General features: G+C 34.6%; 1 protein-coding gene across 1 annotated transcript in view; it reads right to left on the bottom strand.

Annotated features, from left to right (window-relative positions):
* The window catches only part of LOC129228457 (putative phosphoenolpyruvate synthase), a 333,414-nt gene extending 318,566 nt beyond the window's left edge, over positions 1–14,848 (bottom strand). Inside the window, exon 1 of the mRNA XM_054863141.1 lies at positions 14,782–14,848. Coding sequence (XP_054719116.1) covers positions 14,782–14,839 — 58 coding nt within the window. The 5' untranslated portion in view covers positions 14,840–14,848. The remainder of the gene's footprint in view (positions 1–14,781) is intronic.
* Positions 14,849–25,339: the final 10,491 nt, after the last annotated feature.

Here is a 25,339-nt window from a genome sequence, read left to right as displayed (position 1 = left end):
ACCCCGATTATGGTGAACGGGCAGAATCAGTTTTAACAACTATGATTATAAATGTTGCAAGATACACAGTCTTGAAATACATCGAAGTTTTCATGTGTTGTGTTTTAGTACAACAATATGCCTTCTTGCTAGTAGTATAATATATTATACAGTTATATATAAAAAAATTGAAGTAGATCACCTGTTAAAATTTTATACATTATTATTATTTTTTGTTTTGTTTTGTTACCGTCCATATACTATCAATTTAATATATTCCCCAAAAATAAAACCTAAATTCTAGGATGTAAATACCTTAAAAGCTATTTTCATCAATAGTATCATTCGGGGGAAACTGTCCCTTAATTTCGTAAAGTTGTATACTCATAGCTAAATTACCGAATCATTTTAATCCAAGTTAAAAAAATATGTTTTCTTTTTACTGAAAAGTCGACTGTTACTAAAAATTCTGGACATTTGCTTACCTCTTTATACTGATTTACTGTTAAAATGAAATTTTTTTAAGAATACAAAATTTTAATTTCTCCTCAGATAATATAAGTTTAACTTTTTCTTTAAAAAAAAATGATTCCAAAGATCGAATGTAACATGAAACGAGATAAAAACTTCTTGGTCTAAATTGTATAATTGCTACTAATAAAAGCGAATGCTCAAAGATCAGCAGATCAAACCTCGAGATTCGTAAAGTCCTTTTTGATAGAAGTGGGAAAAAGCATGTAAATAATGGAATTAAATACATTTGTGTTCCAAAATTAGAGTACCGGACATTCTACATTATTACGATTTTTCAAATTAAACTCAAGCATAAAATAATTTGTCAAAACACAATACTTTGTTACTTAAAAAATACACGTCTAGTCATGAATATTTTTTTTTCAACCGCACACTCTACACCCTGACGTCATTAAACTTTGTTTTACCGAAAATACATTCAAGTCTTTCATAAATAACATACATAGCCCGAAGTCGCCAAGATTGGTAAAGCGCGCGCCAATCATGTATGGATCCTTTATGTAACCTCAAGGTCCCAGGGTCGAATCGCAACAAAAAAACTCTTTTTCTTTATTTCAACAAAAATAAATATATATGAATAAATAAAATGAAACATAAGTTACAAAAAAAGTCATAAAAATTCCGATAGATGTCACCACCATCGTTCAACCATCTTTATTTTAAAAACATTTCATAACTTCAAAATATTTCCACATATTTGTCTTCCTATCATGCAGCGTTCTGCTCATCTCAAAAAATAACATTTCGTTATTGTTCACAGCCTGCAACAGATGGCGCCACTACTGAAAGTTATCCATTTAAAGCTTTATTATCCTTTCCTACTAACTGCTTAGTCCGGTCTAGTGGTTAGCGCATCCTCGTTCGGAGCGAGAGGTCCCGGGTTCAAATCCCAGCGTAGAGCATTTCAGAATACGACCCTCGTAAATAATTCAGAATAAATTCAATAAAATTAATTAAATCAAATTAATTCAAGCTCAGACATGAATGAACATGTTCTATGACGTAAAACAAGATGGCGTCGTTCAAAAGCGTGACGTCATAGATGACGTCATCATACCCTCGTAAGAGACTTCAAGAAATCAGTGACGTCATCCTAAAAATACCCTCGTAAAAGACGACAAGAAATCAGTGACGTCATCCTAAAAATACCCTCGTAGAAGACTACGAGAAATCAGTGACGTCATCCTAAAAATACCCTCGTAGAAGACTACGAGAAAAATCCAAGATGGCGGACGGCCACGCCCCTTCAGGACTGTTGAGTTGTTTTCCTCCTTCTGCCCCGCGGTTTACGGCCCTTACTACGATTGTTGCTATTTCAATAAATACTAATTAGAGGGGGAAAACTTTGCAACTGTGAAATATACAAGTTAGTAATAATATTTTCTAAGTAAAATTCGGAAAATTGTGTTTGTAGATTGTAAAGCCCTTGCGTTAAGAAAACTAACTATGTCGAATGTACTAATGTGAATTAGTTTACAAGTTTAATAAATGCGTGGAAATAATAAAATGGGTAAGAAAATGATTAGGTTAAATAAAATAATTGTGAATGTGAAAAAAAAATGATATGAGTTAATTAAAATGTATGAGTTTATTAAAATGAATTAAACCTAACTCTTGAATGGTTACTATTTTAATAAATTCTAACTTATAGTGAAAAACTTTGTTACTGTGAAAAATACAAGTTCGAAAACATTAATAATAAGATTTTTTAAGGAAAATTCGGCAAATTGTGTTTTGACTTGGTAGATGGGAAAGTAAAATGGTAAAGTCTCCTGTCTTCAAAAAGCACTATGCTGATGTATTTTTGAATATATTAAAGCGTAATTTATTTTACAAGTCTAAGAATTGTATGAAAATATTAAAACGTATGAGAAAAATGGTTAAGTTAAATAAAACGATACATTGAAAATGATGAAAGTAACTTTGGCTGTTTTAATAAATCCTAACATTATTGAAAAATTTTTGATAGTGTGAGAAAAACAATTAAAATAAATGAAGTAAAAATACAAGTAATAAAATATTAATAATGTGATTTTCTAAGTGAAATTCGGTAAATTGTGTTAGTAGATTGTGAAGTAGAATTCGGAAAAATGTTTCTCGTATTGAAATAAAATAAGATTTTCTAATATTGTAGTGTGTGTAAAGTATTTTACAAGTTTAATAAATGTACGAAAATGGTGAAACGTATGAGAAAATAGTGAAACGTATGAGAAAAAAATGATTCAGTTAAGTGAGTTATTACACTGAATATGAAAAAAAAAGTTACGAACTTCGAGACTGAAAAACTCTAAGACAATATTTCCAAAGTACGTTCGAGAATTTACCCAATTGAACCAATGTATGAAAATAATCACACATTTTAATTATTTGATACAATTGTTCAAGAAATATAGAAGTTTAATTAAGAATTTACAAAAATTGTTAATTTAGAGAAAACCTGAAAAATGTTTTAAAAAATAAAGAAATAAATAATAAATATTATTAAAAGAAGATCTTTCACGAAAAAAATCTAGTACCCATAGGACAAGGTCGTATAGTCCTGTGGTATCACTCTTTTGTTGCACATTATTTTGTACAACTTATTTTAAATTTTATTGATAATTTTTCTCCTCTTTGGCTCCTGCAAATTTTAGCCGGGTTATGGATGTTGATGGTTCAAAAACAATTCGCTATACTGTTTTCAAAATTTTCGTGCTTGTAAGTTTTTCTGTTTCGAAGCTTGCAAGTTATTTTTATTCATTTGTATATTTCTTTAAGTTTACAAAGTTCTAAAAGTTGTACATTTGTAACTAAAAAGTTCAAAATTCATAAGTTTCAAAAATGTTATTAAAAAAAGAATTTTTAGCAAGTGAAGATATGCCAAATTTTTAAGATTTTACGCTAGTAAGCTTACTAGTTAATTTTGTTTCGAAATTTCCAAGTTTTTTTCCACTTGGAAGTTTACAAGTTTATGATTTTTTCTGATTTAATTTTCTACAACTTTAGGTACGTGGTGATGTAATAGTGTATGCATGTTTGTATTTTCTAGCGTATTATGGAAGGATAGAAATTATAAAATCTCTACGAATTCATTACTTTATCGTTTGACTAATGTTATTTTTCTCAATTTAGAAAACTTTCGCTGATTTCCCTTGCGTGAAACCGGGAACTAATCAATAAACGTTTCTTTTTAACATTATAAGATTCTTTTTTGTTAATTTTCCTAATGTTTTCTGTAAATTTATTGTTCCTAATTTTTGCAAATTAATACTTAAACCTCTTTAGCATTCGTACATTTTAATGACAAAATTAGTGACTGTTTTAATTCAGTGGGTAAGTTTGAAATATTCCTGAATGTTCTCTACATTTCCATAGTGTATGAATAATCAATATAGTAAGCAATTACAATAGCCAGGATATTAAAACAAATAAAAGTTGCACCTATGCGGTAATGTGCGAAAAACTCGTATTTATTGTTCCAATATACAAGTACAAACCTACTGAGATAAAAGTAATGAAACAAAGTTTAAAAGCACAAATAAAAGATTGGAAAGTTTAAAATGCAAACATATTTCAGAGGCAATAGCCTCCATCCTCAGTGCAAAGCAAGCAAATGGGTAAACAAATGTTTACCAATGTTTGTATTTTTTAACAAATCTATTTGTTGAATATTTTCTATGCATTAAAATTAACGTCCCAATGCGAATTACTATTTATTTTGTTTTAATAATACGTTAAATATCAAAGAGACGGAGATTGCATTCGTTGCAGCCCTAAGTTCTTGAAAAGTAAAAAGTTTTTTTGGTGATTAAATAAGGAAAACTTTTCTTAGTTTGTAATTTTGTTTTAATTCATGGTTGTCCATCAAATGAAAGTTGTTTTTTATTTTTCGAAAACGATTTTGAGGCATAACTGTTAGTACAATTGGCACAGATGTATCTTCTGCACTGCTCCAATACATATCTTCAGAAGGAACAGAATGGTACCCACTCAATAGCAACAAACCAAAAAATTGTAGGATTTCATCTCTGTCAACATCTATTCTTCCTCAGTGATATTGCCTAGTTTATCAGGGGGTAATTGGCATATATCTACATCTGACAAATCCGAATCTGACAATGTCTCTGAATAAGCCACAGCTTGTTCTACAGTAAGAAATCTTGTAGACATTTTTTAACATTTATGAACAGTTGGTATACGTCAAACAGAATTTCGTTTCGCCCGAAAACAAAGCTAGCGAATTATTGAACTGCATTTAAAATATGAAGAATAAAACTCTCACTAATATTATTTTTTATTATCACGTGACAATGCAGCTGTCCGAGCAGGTGTGGATTCGGAGCCATATAGTCCGTCAAACAGAAGACTGTTATTATTTTCTTTGCTAACGAAACGTCATATCCTTTCAAAATATAAATTTACTTGGTTTTGCCAACATCTACATCAGAGCACATTTAAAATGAGAAAAAAAAAGAAACATATATTACGAAAAATGAAATTTCCCCTTAGAAGTCGAACGATTTACTTCTTGGAAATTTGACTCCCTAAAAGCGCTGTGGCGTAATGGTAGTATGTGTGGCTGAGTGGAAAGCAAGTAGTTACCAGGGGTAAACTTAACATTGTTTATTTACACAGCTATTTACAAGATTCTGAAGTACACAATTGATTCGTGGTTAGATAGATTTCTGGAGAGTCAGAAAAACATGACTGACCTCTCCAAAGTTTTTGATCGTTCTCCTCGTTTTCCGAGTCGGCCGCGCCCCAGCCCCCGCAAAATTCATCTCCCCTTTTTCTTGGAAAATAAACGGGGATTCTCTCTCTCCTTTCCCAAGGATGCAGCTGGTCCATGGATGCAGGTGGCCATCCTGGGAACGGAATGTTAAACTTGAGCCAAAACGGCCAAAGGTCAGCTTGGGGGCGGAACCTAGTGTTTTATGGATTTGAAAGAATTCGATGCAGCTGGCTTCAAAGCGTGGGAATGAGTAAAAAGTGTGGGAAACAGTAGCATTCGTTGATAGAAAGCGTACTATGCCACAACTCCTCCCCCCTTTAGAACTTTCAAATCCATTAAGAAATTAAACAATAATAATATATAATGCAAATTCATATCAAAATATCAAGTATTTCTTTCCTATAAGTTGGTTGTGATACAAAAATAAACAGCTTGTCTGGTCTTAACTCATATAAAATTTCAAAATTTTAGTGTAAATTAAAATTTCAAAATATTTAAGATGTATAGCATAATAACCTGACCAGTGCAGTTGCTTTAAAAATGCACAGTTAACACATTTTCAGATTTTTAGTAATGTCACTAAAAATAATTTTTAACCAATTTAAAAATTAAGAAACCTGAAAAATCATTAATCAATCATTTGTCAAATGATGAACAGATGCAATTCCAAATGATAACATACTTAATACATTAAGTAAAACTTGTACATACACAAAACCAAAATTCTGAATTTTTTTTTAACTATTTCATACAGGCAAGATAAAAACAATTTTAGGAACAAAATTCTTGTTTGACACATTTATACCTAAGTACAAAACAAAGACCACAAATGAACTTTGTTGTTCATGTTTGTCTGACCTTAGAGTTAGGGAAGGGGTGCCCGACTTAATGAGTCAGCATTTTTATTTTCCTTCCCAGGACGATGGGATACCGTGAAATTATATGGCTGTAAAGCCAATGCCCAACGCATTAGCCTGGGATTGGAACTAGCGTTCTTGTCAAGCCAAACCAGAGAATTATGATCTGTAATGATCTTAAAAGCCTGCCCGTCGATGTAATAGTGTAACTTCTTAATTGCGAAGATTATGCTGGCACATTCTTTTTCAGTAGTACCGTACCTTTTTTCTACGTCTGAAAATTTTTTACTGAGGAAAAGTACCGGATGCTCTTCCTTTGTATCACTTATCTGAGTGAGCACTACCCCCATCCCAACATCTGAAGCATCTGTCTGTACAATGAATTCTCTTTTAAAATCTGGAGCGTATAACACGGGTTTATTGGTTAACTTTGTTTTTAGTTCTTTAAATGCATTCTCGCAGTCCTCGGTCCATGTAATCGCTTCACGTTTCGTCTTACCCTTCAAAGCGTCAGTTAAAGGTGCAGCTATAACAGAATACATCTTAATATATCTGCTGTAATAACCGGCAAGTCCCAAAAATGCCCGAATTTCAGTTTTCGTTTGAGGAGTTGGAAAATTCAAAACACTTAGAATTTTGGCCTCTGACGGCGTTCGAAAACCATTCCCGACCATGTGACCCAAATATTTAACATGATTTTGAGCAAATTTACATTTTGAGGGTTTAATGGTGAGCTTGGCTTTAGTAATTCTTTTTAGAACACAATCAAGGTGTTCAAGATGCTCTTCCCATGAGTCAGAGAAAATTGCCACATCATCCAAGTAAGGTAGAGCAAATTTCTCACAATCTTTTAGTAAAAGGGACATCATCTTACTGAAAAAAAATGGGGCGTTCTTAAGCCCGAAGGGCATCCTAAGAGGTCTGTAAGTTCCAAAATTTGTAACAAAAGCAGCAAGTCTTTGAGCCCTAGAGCTTAGGGGAATCTGCCAATAACCTTTGGACAAGTCCAATACCGAAATATATTTAGCTGATGAGACACTTTCAACTCTTTCTTCTATATTTGGAAGAGGGTAAAACTCGGTTCGAATAACTTTATTTAATCGGCGGTAGTCTACACAAGCCCTGGGGTCTTTGCCTGGAGCCTCAACTAAAATCATCGGCGACACATAATCCGACTCTCCCACCTCTATTATTTTCAAGTCTAACATCCGTTGTATTTCCCCTCGTAAGATTTCATTTTGTCTATGAGACATTCTGTACGGTTTAGACCGAATGACCTGATCACTAACTAGCTCTATGTCATGTACGACTACATCGGCTAAACCTGGGTCATTTGAAAAACTCTTAGCATATTTATCCAATAAATCTCTAAGCTGCAATATTTGTTCAGTCTGTAAACGTTCGGCTAGTTCATTTGTGCGGCAAATATCCTCGAAATCATAAATGGTAGGGTTGTATTCTATGTACGGAAAATCTATATCTTGATCTGCTAATTTTCCACTACATTCATCAAATGCCAGAAAATTTACAAGTTCCGCCCGTTTATAGTATGGTTTTAACATATTCACGTGGTAAATCTGTGACCTCTCCTTTTTCCCACTTAACCCAACCACATAATTGGTTTCTGATAATTTGCTTAAAATAGTTCCTGGACCTATCCATTGTGGTGCTAATTTGTTAGGTTTGGAGGTCGCAAAAATTAAAACTTGGTCGCCTTCTTTAAATTCCCGTTTAACGGTGTTTCTATCATACCATGTTTTCCGTTTTTCTTGCAAAGACTCGACCGTTTTAAAAGCTGTTTCTTGACATCTTTTTAACCTATTTATTAAATCAAACACATATTCAGTAACCGGTTGATTTAATTCTTCGGGTTCAACCCATTGCTCATATAATAAGGTCTCCGGAGTTCGGAGATTTCTGCCAAAAACTAACTCCGCGGGTGAAAATCCCAGACTTTCATGAGTAACGGTCCTTAAGGCTAATAAAGCCAGGGGAAGACTTTTTTCCCAATCCGAACCACTTTCTAAACAAATAGCCCGCAAAAGCCTCTTAACTGTTCGATGAAATCGTTCAATGGGGTTTGACTGCGGGTGGCTAATAGAGCTATGACTGACGTTAATGCCAAAACGCTCGAAAAATTCAGTTGTTAGGGCACTAGTAAATGATCTACCCTGATCACACTGTACCTCGTGTGGAAAACCCATACGGCTGAAAATGTTTAATAATGCATCTATAACTGTGGCAGACCCTAGATCAGCTACAGGTATCGCTTCGGGATATTTAGATGACATACATATTGCCGTGATTATATATCTATTACCACTTGGCGTTATAGGAAGTGGGCCAGTCGCATCAAAATTGATTCTAAAAAACACCTCTTGAATAATTGGAACTAGTTTCAAAGGGGCTTTCTTTTTATCAGTGGGCTTCCCTGCTCTCTGACATTCGTCGCAAGCTTGGATAAACTTTTCCATTTGCTTATGGCAACCAGGCCAGAAAAAATATTGACTCAATTTGTCCTTAGACTTTGTCATTCCCACATGTGCAGAGGTGCCTTCATGACAAAGGGAAAGTATTTTATTTCTCAAACTTTCCGGGACAACCACTAACTTTCTAGTGTTCTTCATGTGATCTTCCTGAAACCTAAACAATATTCCATTTTCAAGACAATAGTAACCCTTTCCCTTTAAACCTGTGCTTTTTTCCGCTAACTCAAAGAGAGGCTTAAGAGTGGGACACTCCATCTGCGCTGACTTGAATTCCTCAGGACTTATCCTGGCTAATGATAATTCTGGCGCATTTATGTCGACTTCTGGAATTTCTACGTTTTCCAAAGGCGTTGCGGGAAAAATTGGAGCATTGTCCAAAGGAACCTTATACTTCTCAGAAGGATTTTTTTCTTCAAGACTTTTTTGTTTTTCGCGAGCCTGAGCACGAGTAGTTACAGCATTTAAAACATCTCCGTTCGAGAATTTATTTTCGAAACTGTCTTCTAACAAAAGCGCAGTTCTATTTCCTAATAAATATCTCCCTTGATCTAATTCGTCACTTATGACTGCCGCCTTAGTTTTCACTTTCCCAAATTTACCTTCTAAGTAAACATTTGCGAGAGGTAAACAAACTTGATTTTTATCTAAAGGGGTTTGTAACCAAACATTTTCCCCGGTAAAATCGCTATGGTTTACATATTTTCTGCAAACTAAGTCAATAGAGCTGCCACTGTCCCGAAGAATACGAATGGGAAAAGAATTCACAGTTCCCTCAGTAATAAAAGGAGCTAATAGCTCTTCTCCAGCGAGATTTTTCACGCGATTGACTTTCTCTTCCGCCGCGGGGAATCCAGCATTCTTTTTATTCTTGGGACAAGTCGGCCACAAATGAGTCTCGCTGCTACACCCAAAGCACCGCAGGGGTTTTCGCCTCTCAAAACTGTTGTTTACCCTATCGGAAGGGAATCTGTTTTGGGGTTTATTGCTTTCGTTTTTAAAATCCGTCTTTTTAGGCAAATTATTCTTGTCTTTCTTTTTTTCCGAGTTTGGATTTCTAAATTTTCTCACTTCATCATAGTTATCAAGCATGTCTGCTAACTTCGAGGAGCTTTTAATTGACGACCAATCATCTAGGAAGTGTTCTTTTGCTTCCGATGGGACTTTTTTTTTCATTTGGTCCGTAACCATGAGGTCTTTTAAATTTTCAAAATCATTAACCTCTAGACTGTTAATCCATTCATTTAGATAATTTCTGAGCTCAAAAACGTAGTCTTTCCAGGTACTGTCGTCACGTTTTTGGTGCTGAACGAATTTCTTCCGGAAGCTTTCGGCACTTAACTTAAATCGCTTTAAGAGCAAATTTTTAACAAAAGAATAATTTTCGGCGTCCTCATCTGATTCACGCGCTATTAGCTGGGCTATTTCTAAGGGCAATAATGGAATCAAATGTGATACCCAATTACTTTCCTCAATGCCCGCGCGTCTAACTTGCCGTTCGAACATGACTAAGTAGAGACAAATATCACTTTGGGAGGAATCAAATTTAGGTATTAAATTGTGAATACTGGATTGAATTACTCTAGTGGAAGAATTTGCTGTCCCCCCATTCGTGCTCGTGCGCATAGCAAGTTCAAAAGCACGTTGCTTATCCTTTTCCTCTCTCTCAATTCTATCCCTTTCATCTTTCTCTTTCTTATCCCTAGTCTGAACAATTTCCTCTAAAAGAGTCTGAGCTACATCTTCCTTATAGTCAGTACATTCAGTAATTTGTTTTATTAAATCTAGCTTCCGTACTTTGGAAGTAAATTGTACCCCGAACTCTGTTGCGAGTTCTTCAAGGTCCACCTTCTTAACTTTTATCAAAAATGCCATGTTAAAGAAAAATGCAATTTACAATGAACAAAACTCTTTCAGTAATTTAAAAGAACACACACACAAGAGTGTTTAAGCGGCACAAAATTAAAGTTATATGAAAAGCATTAGATCAAACAACAAAAGCACAAAAAAATAAACAATTCAATCTGATGTAAACAAGCAAATGCACTGTTTCGAATTTTTACCAAGAAGCTATTCACAACCAACAATAAGAAAAAAAAAACTTACGCTGACTGCACCCTGGCACTGCTTCAAAGTAATCCAATGCAATTTAAATGTTCACATCACATAGCACTCGCGAAAAATGAGTCACTTTGTTCTAAATATCACATTTCTTGGACAGAACTAAATGCGCGGTTAAACACACAGTTCAGGAGCGGACGTTCCGACCAGAATCAGACCAAGTTGTCCTCACAATTCACAAATAAATTTGTTCACAAATTTCCCCGGAGAACAGGATGTCTCCTTAACGCATGTCACAGCGTCACACAGTCGACAGGAATAGCCCAGGAACCACACAATCGGCTAGGGTAGCCGTAAGAACAACGCAACAGGCAAGGATCGCCACTGGAACGCTTCGCACATACACATCTGCCAGGTTGGCCAGTGAAAAATTTCGAATCTTTCGAAAAAAATATATCCCAGAGATCAGGATAATCGCGAGACGACTACGAAGTTCCGTTTTTCTCAACAGATCCGCAGGGCGATCTTTTCACTCACTTTCGACTTCTCATCAAGATCGGGGTCGATCTTTTCCATTCAACAGAAGAAACCAGCAGGAGGTCCTTCACGCCGGAGCAAGGAAGCAGGAGCGAAGTCATAAAAACTGACCATAAAATAAGATCGGGGGTCGATCTTTCTTTTTTCGCAGCTAGGCTGCAGCAACACAACTTCTCAAAGAAAGATTGCCTTTCTTCAAAACAGAGAAGGGAGGACGAAAAACTCTCATTTTCTATCTAACTTTCAATCTCCACCGCTGGCACCAAAGTTTATATAGCTGTGGCGTAATGGTAGTATGTGTGGCTGAGTGGAAAGCAAGTAGTTACCAGGGGTAAACTTAACATTGTTTATTTACACAGCTATTTACAAGATTCTGAAGTACACAATTGATTCGTGGTTAGATAGATTTCTGGAGAGTCAGAAAAACATGACTGACCTCTCCAAAGTTTTTGATCGTTCTCCTCGTTTTCCGAGTCGGCCGCGCCCCAGCCCCCGCAAAATTCATCTCCCCTTTTTCTTGGAAAATAAACGGGGATTCTCTCTCTCCTTTCCCAAGGATGCAGCTGGTCCATGGATGCAGGTGGCCATCCTGGGAACGGAATGTTAAACTTGAGCCAAAACGGCCAAAGGTCAGCTTGGGGGCGGAACCTAGTGTTTTATGGATTTGAAAGAATTCGATGCAGCTGGCTTCAAAGCGTGGGAATGAGTAAAAAGTGTGGGAAACAGTAGCATTCGTTGATAGAAAGCGTACTATGCCACAGCGCCAATGTTCCAAAATTGGAACATGCTATTTTGAAGGGGTACACCTTTCGGAAATATCATTGTACATTTCTACAAGCATTTTAAAATCATACATTGAAGTATTTTTCACAACTATAATAAATATCATCACATTTTCTGAAAAAACCAATTTTTGGTAAATTTTATAAGAAAAAGTTGCAAAAAGCTAAAAAAACACTCATCTTTGAAAAATCGCAATAAATAATTGAAAACATATAAACAATCAAGCAATAAATCAAAAAATACTTTGAAATAAGACTGAACTGTGTTAAAAAAAACTTATTGGTGTAAACTTGGCAATTTGGCACAAAAAGCTGATCAGCCATTTTGAATCACATTTTTCGGAGATTCTAGATCCTCAGGATTTAGATCTAGGAAGCTGAAAATTTGCATAGATTAGTTTCAAAGGCATCTCTACGCCTCTATAAAACTTCATCCAAATCGGAGATGGTCGAGGGGGGAAGATTTGAAAAATTAGGTCAGTTGACGTGGAATGACTCTTATAGGAGGCCCCGACTTCAAAAGATTATTAAAAATTAAGAGATCGTATATAATTAGTTAGGTATTTAAAATAATTCATCGTATAGTAATTTAAATCAGTGTTTATTTTATAATTCGGTGTTTAGTTTAGTTGATTTTTGTACCGGAATTGTAAAATAAATTTCATTTCTTTGTTTGGGTAGGAAATAGAATGTAAGTGTAATCAGTTATTTTTTGCTTTTTAGTTCCTGGGTATTTTTTGAAGGCGGTTTTTTTTTTAATTTAAAAGTAATTTATTTTTTGCTTTCGAGTGGTGTAAATAACACGGCGAGCGTCTCGGAGACTTCCGTCGACTGTGAAGAAAGGCTTTTTCAAATGCGTAACTATGTAATTGTCTTCATCATTTGTTCAACTTTATCAAAGTTTGCTTTCCGAAAGCAAATACACGAGTAAAAAAAAAAAAAACACGAAATTGCTTTAAGTTTAAATTTCTAAATTTTAGAATTGTAATATTGTAAATTGTAATTTATGTTTCGCAATTAGTGTCATGTAACTAGTGATAAAAGTCGCATGTTTTCCCACTACACATGGCCCCACTATAGATGAAGATTAAAAATTCTACTAGAATGAATTTTATGTTTGTTTCAGAGAATCCTTAATTCAAAAACAAAAAAAAAGCATAAAAACCGGTTCACTAAGTGAGACGATATACAAAGTTAATAGAGTACAAATCGATTTAAATGTGAGTATGATATTTGAAGAGTTCCTTCAATTTCATCAAACATGAACTTGATTAACATTAGACCGCCGAGGAACTATGCTGTTTCAAACAAAAAAAGACTTTTCCTTATCGATACAAGCAGGGGCGCGCACAGAAATTTTGGAGCCCGTCAAAAATGACTTTTCCGGGTCCCTCTCCATATTGTTTACCCCTATATTTCACCGTTAGTTACAGAAATATTGGGCCCCCTCCCGGTTCGGGCCCGGGCCAACAGGTGTCCCTCCCCCTCCCTGTGCACGCCCCTGGGTACAGGTGTCTTCGAATATTTATGGAACATTGTACAAAGAAAACGCAAATCCGACGAGTTCAGAACCTCCTCCTTTTTTTTTTTGAAGCCTGCTAATTAATATAACCCTAATTTCAAACTGAACTGGCGGCATCGTGAAATAGTAAATCTAGAATATTTGTCAAACTTCAGAAATGATACACAGTTATAATGGATATCATTAAAGAATATAAATTAAATCGTGGGGGAGGGGTGTTCTGTATTCAATTCCCCCTCAATTGACTACTAAATATATTTAAAAATTGGAATATTAAATAAAGAACTTTATATTTTAGTGCCTAAATAAAGTTATTTATTAGTAAATAAAATATTAAGGTAATTGATTCAACCATTAAAGCAGCAAAATATATTTAATTTACTGCTTTGCTATGCAGTAATAAATACATTAGTAACACCTATAATAAAAAATGACCATGCAGCGCAGCTTTGAGAAAATTAATCATCCATGTGCCGCGAGAATTAAATATTGTTCAAGAGAAAGCCAAAACCTTAGGTGTGAAAATACACCGAGCACAGCAACACCACGTGATCATGACGTATGAAATTTAAAGTTTCTTGGATTTCTCCAGGACCCCTTATCAGATCCAGACCAAATTATAAGAGGACCATCTGGGAAGTATACCCTTCCAAACAAAAAAAAAAAATTTCAAATCGGTCCAGTAGTGTTGGAATAATTCGAAAACACACATAAAAAGCCGCAATACGAAATCATAACCACCTTTTTTGAAGTCGGTTAATAAAAAGTAGTAACTTGTGCTGTCTACCCATGTCTTCATAAATCTTGTTAAATAGTCTTGACTGCAGAAAACGAGATTTGACAAACTAAACTATTTCTGAAGCTTCATTGAGAACCTTTCTCAAGTCAGATGGTACTCACTTGATTATGCTTGCATGGCGTAGAAAACACTGCGACATTTTAGGTCCTTGATATTGACTATTTCATTTTTCTTGAAACTAGTGGATTTTTTTTTTTTTTTTTTTTTTTGCTACGGTTAACCCGCGGCGGAACCCAAGGGTTCCGTGGAACACACTTTTGGAAACGCTGCCTAGATAGCGAGGCATATTTTATTTCTAGAAATCGGCTTAAAATATTTTTAAAAATATGGTATTTACGATTTTAGCTAATTTTAAGAATTTTGATCTGAAACTAGAAAGTTGATATTGGTATACGGGAAAGTAGGCTCCTTTAGTTTCGGACGGAACTTCTTGTTTAATCTTCAGTTTTGCAAAAGTAGGCTTCAAGCAAAAAAATCGACGGATTTAGGTTTTTCGTCAAATGCGATTCTCACCTGTTGATTTGGTGATCAGGAAGTAGATCCCAGTTGCGATAGCGAGAAGAACGCCCATGCTGCTGGAATGACAGAGGAAACGCAAAAGCAAAAAGGAGTAAGTGGGGAATAATGGTTCCGAGAAAAGGTAAGATAATGTTCATAAGATAAAGGCTGCTAGCACTGATAAAATGTTTAGAATTCGAAGGTATCAAAGAAAGATTGAATGAAATTTTAAAACATCATCCCTTGATTACATCACAACCTATCGCTCGTTTAGTGAGCAGCAAATGACACTAAATGTGAATTAAACTTTCTATCCGTTGCCTAAAGTATTGAAAGGGCTTTTATGTGATGTCGATGCGCTGAATCTGAATTTCAGTCCGTCTACTTCCATCACGTGAGGCTTTCTTGCAATATCATTTGACATGGATTGCATAATTACGTGAATTTCGTAACAAAAGCATTCAAAAATATATTTTTTTTAACAACATTTAATGTAACCAACTTGCTGAATTTAGTTATAGAATTACTCTTTAAACTTACGGAAATTAAGGAAAAGTAAAATGAATTTCAGAGGGAGTAAAGTAAATTCGGTGTTTGGAAAAGTAAGGATTAAATATTTCTCTTAAATATTAGAAGTTGGGGCACTTCCAGCTTTCAGCGATAATAAAAAGTTCTGGAAATGTTATCAATAACTTTAAATTCAGAAGTTCTGTCAAATTCTTTTGCAGAAAATGTTTTTTATGGTACTCTGAAAAAAGAAGTTCCAGAATGTTGGAAGGATCGATTGAAAACGGGCTCGAGATCGACCGGTCGATCGCGATTTATGGGTTGCCTACCGCTGAATAGGGTGTCCATCCTAAAAGTGGACCAATAGCTAATTCCTAAACCGTTAGATATAAGCGTAAAGTTCCATTTTAAAAAAATCTTTAAATAGCGCAAAGACTTTAAATTCATGAACTTTTTGTCAAAAAATCAAATTTTGAAAAATTTACAAAATTTAGCATTTTATAGTCCCCCAGTCCTAGCAATGATATTTAGTAAAACATTCCGGACACATAGTCCAGGCTAGTATTCCACTGAAATGTAATGAAACCTCATTTCACTTTCTTCTATATCTAATATATAGACGAAAGTATTGGATTCGTGCAAGCTTTCGAATTTCGAATTTTGACGTATTCGAACGTTTTGAGGTGTGCTGAGTCAATTTCGACTATTTTTGGAAAATGTGTGTGTGTGTCACGTATGTATGTGACCAGTTTTTTGTGGCCACTCTACAGCAAAAACTACCGCATGAAATCGAACGAAATTTGATACACATATGTGCCCGTATGTAAACTTGTGCCCATTAGTTTTTGGCGCGAATTCCTCCAAGGAGCAATTTGACGTCTCTTGAGTTATGCGTGCCTGCTATTCCCCAGGAAGTAACTGGCGGAATCAAACAAAATTTGGTCCATATGTTCTCCATAACAGGTACAGGTGCTGATTCAATTTCGGTGTCAATAGCTCTAACGGGGGTTGAACTATAGAACGTTTTTTCTTCAATTGTGACTGCTGTATCTCAAGAAATAAGGAACGGAATGAAACAAAAAATTATCGACAAGTAGCCCTTAGAGGGTACAACAGCTGATTCTATTTTGGCTTTAACAGCTAAAAAAGGGGTGGCGTTCTTTTTTTTTTCCCCCCCCATTGTGAGTGCCATATCTCAAGAAATAATGCTACGTTCTGGATGAAATTTGAATAAATATGAATCCACATGTAAACAGGCGTTGATTCAATTTTGGCGCCAATCGCTCTCTGGGGGGCTGATTTTTAAAAAAAAATAAAATTAGCTTTATAATTGCAACAATTCGCAACTCCAACAAACTATATGGGGCACTGCAGCCACCGTCTAATGCGGGATTACAAAGGTAAAACAAACGCACCCCGTAACGTGGAAAATGCTAATAAGCCTAGTAATTTTTGTTTGCATGCATGACTTTTTTTATTTATTTTTTTTAATTAATTTTTAAAGTCTTGTGGATATTCTGGTTCACGTAGACAGAAATGAGAATTCAAGAAGCATTACTAAACATCAGAAATTAATACAAATTTCGTAGTTCGTAGTTATAAGCAGACATTTCTACGATGTTGAATTCGAAATTTATCTATTCTTGATGGAACTACATTTTCTTTGTGGCCATATGAACATTATAAATATTTCATGTAATAAAACTTTTGTTTACCAGTGTTATCAAAAGAGGAAGATGATACTTCTTTGTTTTGTTTGGCTAGTGCTCATTGTTTTACATTTGTAGCTGAGTTATTTCTCAAATTGCCCAATCGACTAATTTTATTTTTTTCTATTTCGTACGTTTCTAATTTCTGAACTATGATTTAATTCTGTCATGCTATGCTGATCATCAATAAAATTCTCACGGATATATGGTGGTAGTTTTCTTTTTAATTGATCTACCTAAACTTATCGAATTCTGTAATCTTTCTACCATTTAATCCACAAATGATAAAAAATAAAAATGGTTTATAACTGACATACAAAATCTCGCCAAGGGTTCTTAGCTCGCACAATACTAAAACCATAACCCTAAAGAAATTCATTACTTCCATCTTTTTTGTCTTCTTCATAAGTTAATTTATTAACTTTCCCTATTCAGATTAAAAATGTACATTATGAAAAATTTTTTGAATAATTTAGTTCTATGATTTTCTTTCTCTATGCATGTACAAAGAAATGCTAGAGAAAATTTTAGGGCTTCCAACTCCGACTCCTGTTTTCCCAAAATTAGTCGTACTCCTACTCTGCAGCTTCGGCAGAATTTTCTTACTTTCATCCCTTTTGTCTTACTTCATTTATTACCGGTACCCGCACGGCTTTACCAGTAGTAGGAAAAAAAAGGTCGTTTGGTTCGCCTGTATATTTACAAATAATGGATGATGAATTTCTCACCAATTTGCTATATGTTCATTTGCTCACATATGTTACGGTTCCATGTTATGATAACTTGGAAATTTACTTGTCCAGATTATGATAATTTCCTCGGTAAAATGTTATAACATTGGAATAGAAAAAGAACAAAATCGAATTTTCGAAAAATCGCTTTGAGGTGCTCACCCCTATGCTAAAAACTAATTCTGTGCCAAATTTCATAAAAATCAGCCGAACTGGCTAGCGTTATGCGCGTAACAGGCGTACAGAGATCCAGAGACAGACAGACTTTCAGCTTTATTATTAGTAGAAGATTATTTTTTCCCTATTCAGATCAAAAATTTAACATTATAAAAAAGTTTAAATTACTAATTCAATGATTTTCTTTCTCCATGCTAGTACACAGAATTTTTTGAAAACATTTTAGGTCCTCTGACTCCTGTATCTCAAAACTACTCTGACACCATTACGTAGTGTTTTCAACACTAATACTACCCTAATATTAATATCTGTACCTCAGGTCAGAACAACGTAAGTCATATAATTGTAACTTTAGAGGTGAGAGGAAAAACTTTTGTCTGCCGCATGCAAAAGATTGAACACGCGCTCTTTTAACAAGGGTAAATAATATTTTTTTTAGAATTGCATTCGCATGGCTCGATGCGGAATGAGTAGGATTCTACGTACAATATAATAATGAACGAATTGAAAATCAAATTTTGGTCTTACATCAGTCTGGCTCTGAGATACAGGTATTATGGAAGAGGTATGGAAAGTGTTCACACATATGCCGGAAGATGTTATATTCACAAGTACCCCATCTTATCTACCTTACAGATGACTTTCAAAAGAAGTTAATTCAATTTAAAAAGTTATTTATGTCATAAATTCACTTGCATGTTCATATGATGGTTTGCAACAGCTAAGTTTAGCTCCATAATTAATTTAAAATATGTTTTTATAAGAAAAGGACATTGGTAAAATTATATACAACACCCGCTAAAACAAAGATTATGTCACCAAGAGGTAGGACTGGTACTGTCATATTTTGAGAATTTTAAATATTTTTTGCTTGAGGTTATCTTAGTAAAACACGCCATGTACACATGTGACCCGTGTTCAAATGTGCCCCTTTTCCCCTACATAGTCATAAAAAATGCAAGTTAACATCTAAAATACATTATTAAGAGTTGTGCTAAAGATGTTTATTTTTTAAAAAAGAAATTAATAAACTCATAATTAAAAAATCAACTTTAAGAAATTTTACTGTGTTCAAAAAATTCAGGTAGAGTCTTAAAAAATGCAAATTATTATCTTAACGACTAAAAGCAAAAATTAATGAAGGAAACATGAAAAGTTATTACAATCATCCCATTTAATTGAAAATTTTCCATCAAACCCCCACTTCATACCGGATAATCCCCACACATATACCGGATAACCCCCATATCAATATCAGATTAACTACTGGATATCCTGCAAAAATCTGTCAGATATCCTGTACGGTGTGGGCTGGCTGGATCAGATACCGGATTGTTAAAAAAAAAATAGCCTAAAACCGAATAGTTTAACAGTGTAAGTAATAAAATGCATTAGATTTTTTTTTTCTTTTTTGTAGTTTATAAACTCTTTTTTTTTTCTCTTCTAAACAGCTTAGTTCCTTTATTTTAAATCAGCAATTTGTTGCATTTAATTTTTAAATTACCTCCAAACGAAGCCTTTTTAATGGATAAATTAAAATTAACAAAGAGCAAATAAATGTAATTGAATATTGTAATGCTTTTAGGTCTTTGCATGAAAATTCCATACTGATGATATCTTAAATGACCTGATCTGAATAATGCCAAGAACTAGTCTGTAACTTTTATTTAAAAAAATGGATAAAACATCTCATCACGAGAATAAAATTTCCTATAAAATGAGACCAGAACGAAGTTTCTAGGATGAAAAGTTTTGGTTTTAAAGAGGAAAACTACGATTTTTTTGCTAAAAATCGCTGTTTTTCGTAACTTCAGTCTCTTTGCGGCACGTGTTAATATTATCGGATGAAGCTGAAACTTTGCAAATCATGTTTTCTAGTCTATAGGCACATTTTAGGGGGGTGCCGCGGAAGGAATTCGAAAATCGATTTTTTGTGACCATCCTAATGCACACCCAGGATATGTTAAAAATGTAATTAGCAGTAATGTTTCGGCACAAATTGACAAAAAAGGGCTTCTAACAAGGTGGCTCTGTAACAAATATTGGTGCCCCGTTTTTTTTTTTTTTTGACTTTGAGTGGGACTAATATGCAAAACTTATATCGTCATATGTTTACCTTTATTGACATAAACTCTCTATGGGAGAAACATGCATATTTGAAGGAAAAAAGTAAACAAAGCAGAATGGGCTTTAAAAAATTTAATTATTAAAAATTTATTTTGTATATTTATCCCTAAAGATAAAGGTACCCTATCCGATTGAATTATTTTTTTTACAATTCTTTATTTTTAGAATGAATAATCTTTATACAACATTTATAATGTATGAAGAAATTTTTCAAAAAGAAGAAACGGTAGAATATACAGAATACTGCCCGATGATATATGTTTTTAATGGACTAGTTTTCAGGAATTCCTAAAAGAAGACAAAGATTTGTATAAAATTTGCATTGCGGTAAGCCGCTGCATTTATTGACATCTATCACTGTACACATGTTTTTTTTTTCTTTTCGTATAACATTCAATATGTTGAAATATAGTTTTTTTTTTCACGGGATTTTTTTTTCTCTTGTACTAATTTTTGAATCTTGAAATTGTGTCATATTTTCGGGTTTTGCCTACAGTTCATAAGCGAAATCTGTTTACTTGCATTCAAAGTTTAGCTTAGAAGTGTTTCTGACTTGTCTTCGGTGAGTTGGATGCTACCTAAGCTAGACGATTCAGAAAAATGCTTCAAAAATACATTAATGCAGATGCTGTAGCCAGGGGCGCTCCAAACTTAAATTTTTAAGACAGGAGAAATTCTGAATTTGTCGAACGGAACTTCAAGTTTTGTTGAAGGAATAAAATAATGGTATGCATACATACGTACATCTAATGAAAAGGAAATTAAGTCAGGACATTTGGACAATAATTTCCGAATAAGGGAAGGAAATTTTAGGGAGAAACAGTGACCTCCTGTTAGAACCCCCCTGACTGCAGCCATACACCTTAACAGGTAAGTCACTATTGCCGCCAGTTTTTACTTTGTTTATTCTTTCAAAATGGTGTTCCAATCTTGTTCATATTGCTCTACCTTGCATTTAATGGGATCTGACTGTTCCCAGCAACCGACTTGCCTTTATCATATTTTGCAGTTTCTTGAGTAGTTAAATACAAGTGCAATAAAAACTGACTAGCCATAGATATAAATTGATCCCTTTCGTCACACTCTCTTGGGTCGTGATAACATTAAGTTGTCTTGAAAAGTTTGTAAATCATTCGATAAAACATCAATTGCAGATATGAACTTTTCTTTACACTACTCTATACCTGAAAAGCGATGATCTAGAGCAGTGCCTCTCAACCTGTGGTACTTGGACCACAAGTGGTCCGCAAGCAGCTAGAGAGAATTAATCTTGCAGGACCGCCGAAAGCCAACGCAGGTGGGACCCTTGTCAGTTTGGTCGCCGGGCCCCCTACCTCCATAAGATTTATATGCTATTCTGATTTCGAGCAGGGTCCACATTAGACCCGGGACCTTAACTACCAATTAGACTGATATGAATTTTCGTCCGTCTTGAATCTTGGATATGGGAGTGAACATTAATGCACATGCACTTTCGGATTCATATCATTTTACCTAATATATTTTTTATGAAAATATTATTTCTATGATATGTGATCTGCATGGATTTGGGAGGGTACAAAGTGGTCCTCGGTAGTGAAAAGGTTGAGATCGACTGATCTGCAGGCAAGGTGAAGACAGGCTATTTTTTCTGCCGAACAGATCTGCTCGGTTCACCTTTTTCTTTGCAGTAGGTGGAGCTCCTTGATCCGGAGAGACCTTTTACCACAATCAAAATTAGAGATGCACTGAATATTCGGTTAGAATTCGGTACTGCATATTCGGCAGAGAAAACGAATATTCGATTAGGTGGACAGGGCCGCACAGAGTCAAGGCGGGCCCCTAGTCAGTTTTGTCGCCAAGACCCTCACCCCCTTTAAAAAAGAAAAAGGGAAAACAAAAAAAAAAAATCAAAACTGCTTACTAAAAAATAATTAACTCTGTTAAATAATTAATGATATTATTTTTATGCCACTACAGTTTATGGCAGTGGAAGGGTAAATTTTACTTTATCTTTACGTTTCCGCTTGTTTGGAGTTTTCCCCCCTTTTTTTTGAGCAATCACGAATTGCTTTTTGTTTTCATTTGACTGTTGAATGGCGTCCGTGCTTTTTATTTTTCCCCCGCCTTCCTCCGCAGCACCGCCGTCAACCGGCCGCTCTTCTGGCGAGCACCGCCTCCAGGTTACGTCCGTATTCTTAACACATGCGTACATACACACACGCGCGTCGACATGCGCACGATTCTACATATACACACAAGAACGCCTATACACACACATACACACGTGTGCTCACAAACAAGCATGTTCATACACACACGGCTATCCACATACACATACACGCTCGTGATTGCGAAAAACATAATTTGAATTTAAGATGCCAAAAATTCAAAATATCTTTTTTTTTTGCGTCAGCGTCGCCAGGCCCTCCCCGGGCCCAAACCCCTAATTTCCGACTCGGCTGACATGGCCTCTCGTTGGACCTGTTAGTGGAGGAAGAGATACATTTTCACTTTCAAAATTGTTGAATAAACCTCTGGATTTTGAGTGAATGGATTAAATTTTTTATCCTAGTGATGGTTATTCATATTGATCATTTTATAGAACTTATAAAAACTCTGTCAGATCTATTCCTTTGTTACCAACTATACGAGCAAAGAAAATACAAGGACTTTTATTGAGCAATCACGAATTGCTTATTGTTTTCATTTTACCTTTGAATGATGTTCCTATGATTTTATTTCCCTCCTTCCTCCCCCCTGCAGCACCACCGTCGACCAGCCCCTCCCGATGCTGCTCCTCTAGCGAAAACATGCTTCTATATCCTACACACTGTCAAACACCTAAACACACACACACACAAATGTGCCCGTACATACACACAAGCATACCTAAACAAAGACACACACGCAAAAAACATAATTTTTATTTAAAATGTTAAAAATTCAAATTTTCTCTTTTTGTTAAAGTTGACCCACGGTAAATATTGCTAACACTAATCCCAGGAATAATCAATTCGCCTGATACTCACACTTGATTGTTCCTTCTGCTACTATATTTGCATTGAGAAGAACATTTTTACTTCCTTTTGCAAAAAAGGAAGTATTGTATTCGCAAAAAAATTTTCACTCAAAAAACGGCCTTAATTTCCATTTTGCTCGCCCCCGAATTAATATTTTTTTCAACCCGACCACACGTGAATATATGCCTAAGAACGTATAGACACCTGAAGAATCCATATTGACGATCCCCGAGTTAATTACAACGAGTTTTCTCGTGACGTCTGTATGTACGTATGTATGTGCGTAAGTATTCGCATAACTCAAAAAAAGGTATGTCCTAGGAAGTTTAAATTTGGTACATCGACCCTAGTGGGATCTAGTTGTGCACCTCCCTTTCTGGTTGCATTCGGATGTTCCTAAGGGGTCTTTTACACCTTTTAGGGGGAAAATCATTGCTAATTTCAATGCAAACTCAAGCGGTGTTATAATTTGGCAAACACTTGGTGATATATCGCCAAAATTTTAATCTTCAACTTGGCGACAAATGTGGAAATGTGGTGGTTTTTCTTTTTTTTTTTTTTCTTTTTTTTAAATTCTGGAATCAATTTGGCAATATTTAGAGAGTTAACCAAGGAATCACATTAAAACTGCCAATATTGGGAAAATTTATCTGTATAAAACGCTTTCTTTGCTTCGGTTCGCAACAGACTTGGAATGAAAATATTTAAAGTGTTTTTTTGCTCACTCCGAGGCACTATTATCTTTAAATTGGAGTAAAAGAAAGTCATGTGATGCACACATCAGCTCGTTTTTTTTTTTTTTTTTTTTTTTTTGAGCAATCACATTGCTTATTATTTTCATTTGACTGTTTTGAATTCCTATGATTTTATTCCCCCCCCCCCCGCCTCCCTTTGCAGCACCATCTCGATCGGTCCCTCCCGATGCTGCACTCCTCTAGCGAAAACAGTCTCCAGGTTGCGTCCATATCCTACACATCACATGCGCATACATACACAACTACACACACACGCTCGCACACACACCCCTACACACATTCATGCCTGTACACAGACACAAACACACACAAACTCGTGATTGCGAAAAACATAATTAAAAATTCCAGATGTCAAAATTCAAATTAATTTTTATTTATTTATATTTTTTGAAGTCTTTATAGGCCAGTGCCAATAATGTTTGAGACCAAAAAAATTTAGAACAGGATAAAACCAGTTCGAAAGGCAAGAAAATCTAATAACATTAATAGGAAAAATAAATTACGGGCGAGCTGAGTTCGGGAAGGGGGGTGTAGGGGGGTTTAAGGGGGGGGAAAACGGTTTATCACGATTTCCGGAAAAACTAAGAGTCCTATCGAAAAAAACTAAATTGCAAAGTTGTTGGTAATAAAAAGATCTACAACTTTTTCATTTTCACTTTTTTTCTATAACTTCAAAATATATGCGAAAAATTCAAAAAACCGACTTTTTGGTTTTTTATTTTTATCTCCCACAAAAAAAATTTTTTTTTCACTAAATTTAATGAAAAGTTACCTTATTATGTCCCAAATACACTGTAATTTTTTGGATTTAAAACATTTATTTTTTCTCCTTATTTTGGTTCAGTAGTAAAAAAGCATCAGAATTTTCAATCAAAAATTCTCACGTCAAAATATCTGATTTTTTTTAAAAATCGGAGCAAGTCTTTTTCGTTGGAATCTGTACTTTTTGATGGTATAAAAAACAATATACAATACTATGGAAACTTTTTGCAAAAAATGAAGAAAATCAAAAAAACTCGAATTTGAAAAAAAAAATCATCACTATGTAAAATTTTAAGCTATTTATTAAATTAACAGCAAATACAATAATTAACAGCAAATACAATTGGAAAACTGATTATTTTTCATAATATTCAAGGTTACACAGTTCGAAATTGCGGAAATTATTCATTTATCCCATCCTACAGTGTAGCTTGCTATTCGTAACTCCAAAAAACTATAGGGGGCACTGCAGTCACCGTCTAATGATGGATGAGAAGGGTATAAAACAAATGCATGCTGTAGCTTGATTTTTAATTATTTTAATATATTTTTATTTTTAGTTTGTGACAATGTCACATGGAAAATTTCATTTTTCGAGTAATTAAAGTGTACATTTTAATAAGGAGCTTAAAATTTTTACATAGTTATGACTTTTTTTTTTTTTTCAAATTCGAGTTTTCTGATTTTTTTCATTTTTTGCGAAAAATTTCTATAGTATTGTATATTGTTTTTTATACCATCAAAAAGTAGAGATTCCAACGAAAAAACCTTGCTCCGATTTTTAAAAAAAATCTGATATTTTG

The sequence above is a fragment of the Uloborus diversus genome, chromosome 1 (assembly GCF_026930045.1).
Source record: "Uloborus diversus isolate 005 chromosome 1, Udiv.v.3.1, whole genome shotgun sequence".
Lineage (NCBI taxonomy): Eukaryota > Metazoa > Arthropoda > Arachnida > Araneae > Uloboridae > Uloborus > Uloborus diversus.
The sequence above is the reverse complement of the archived record's forward strand: the minus strand, read 5'-3'. Positions and strand labels throughout refer to the sequence as shown.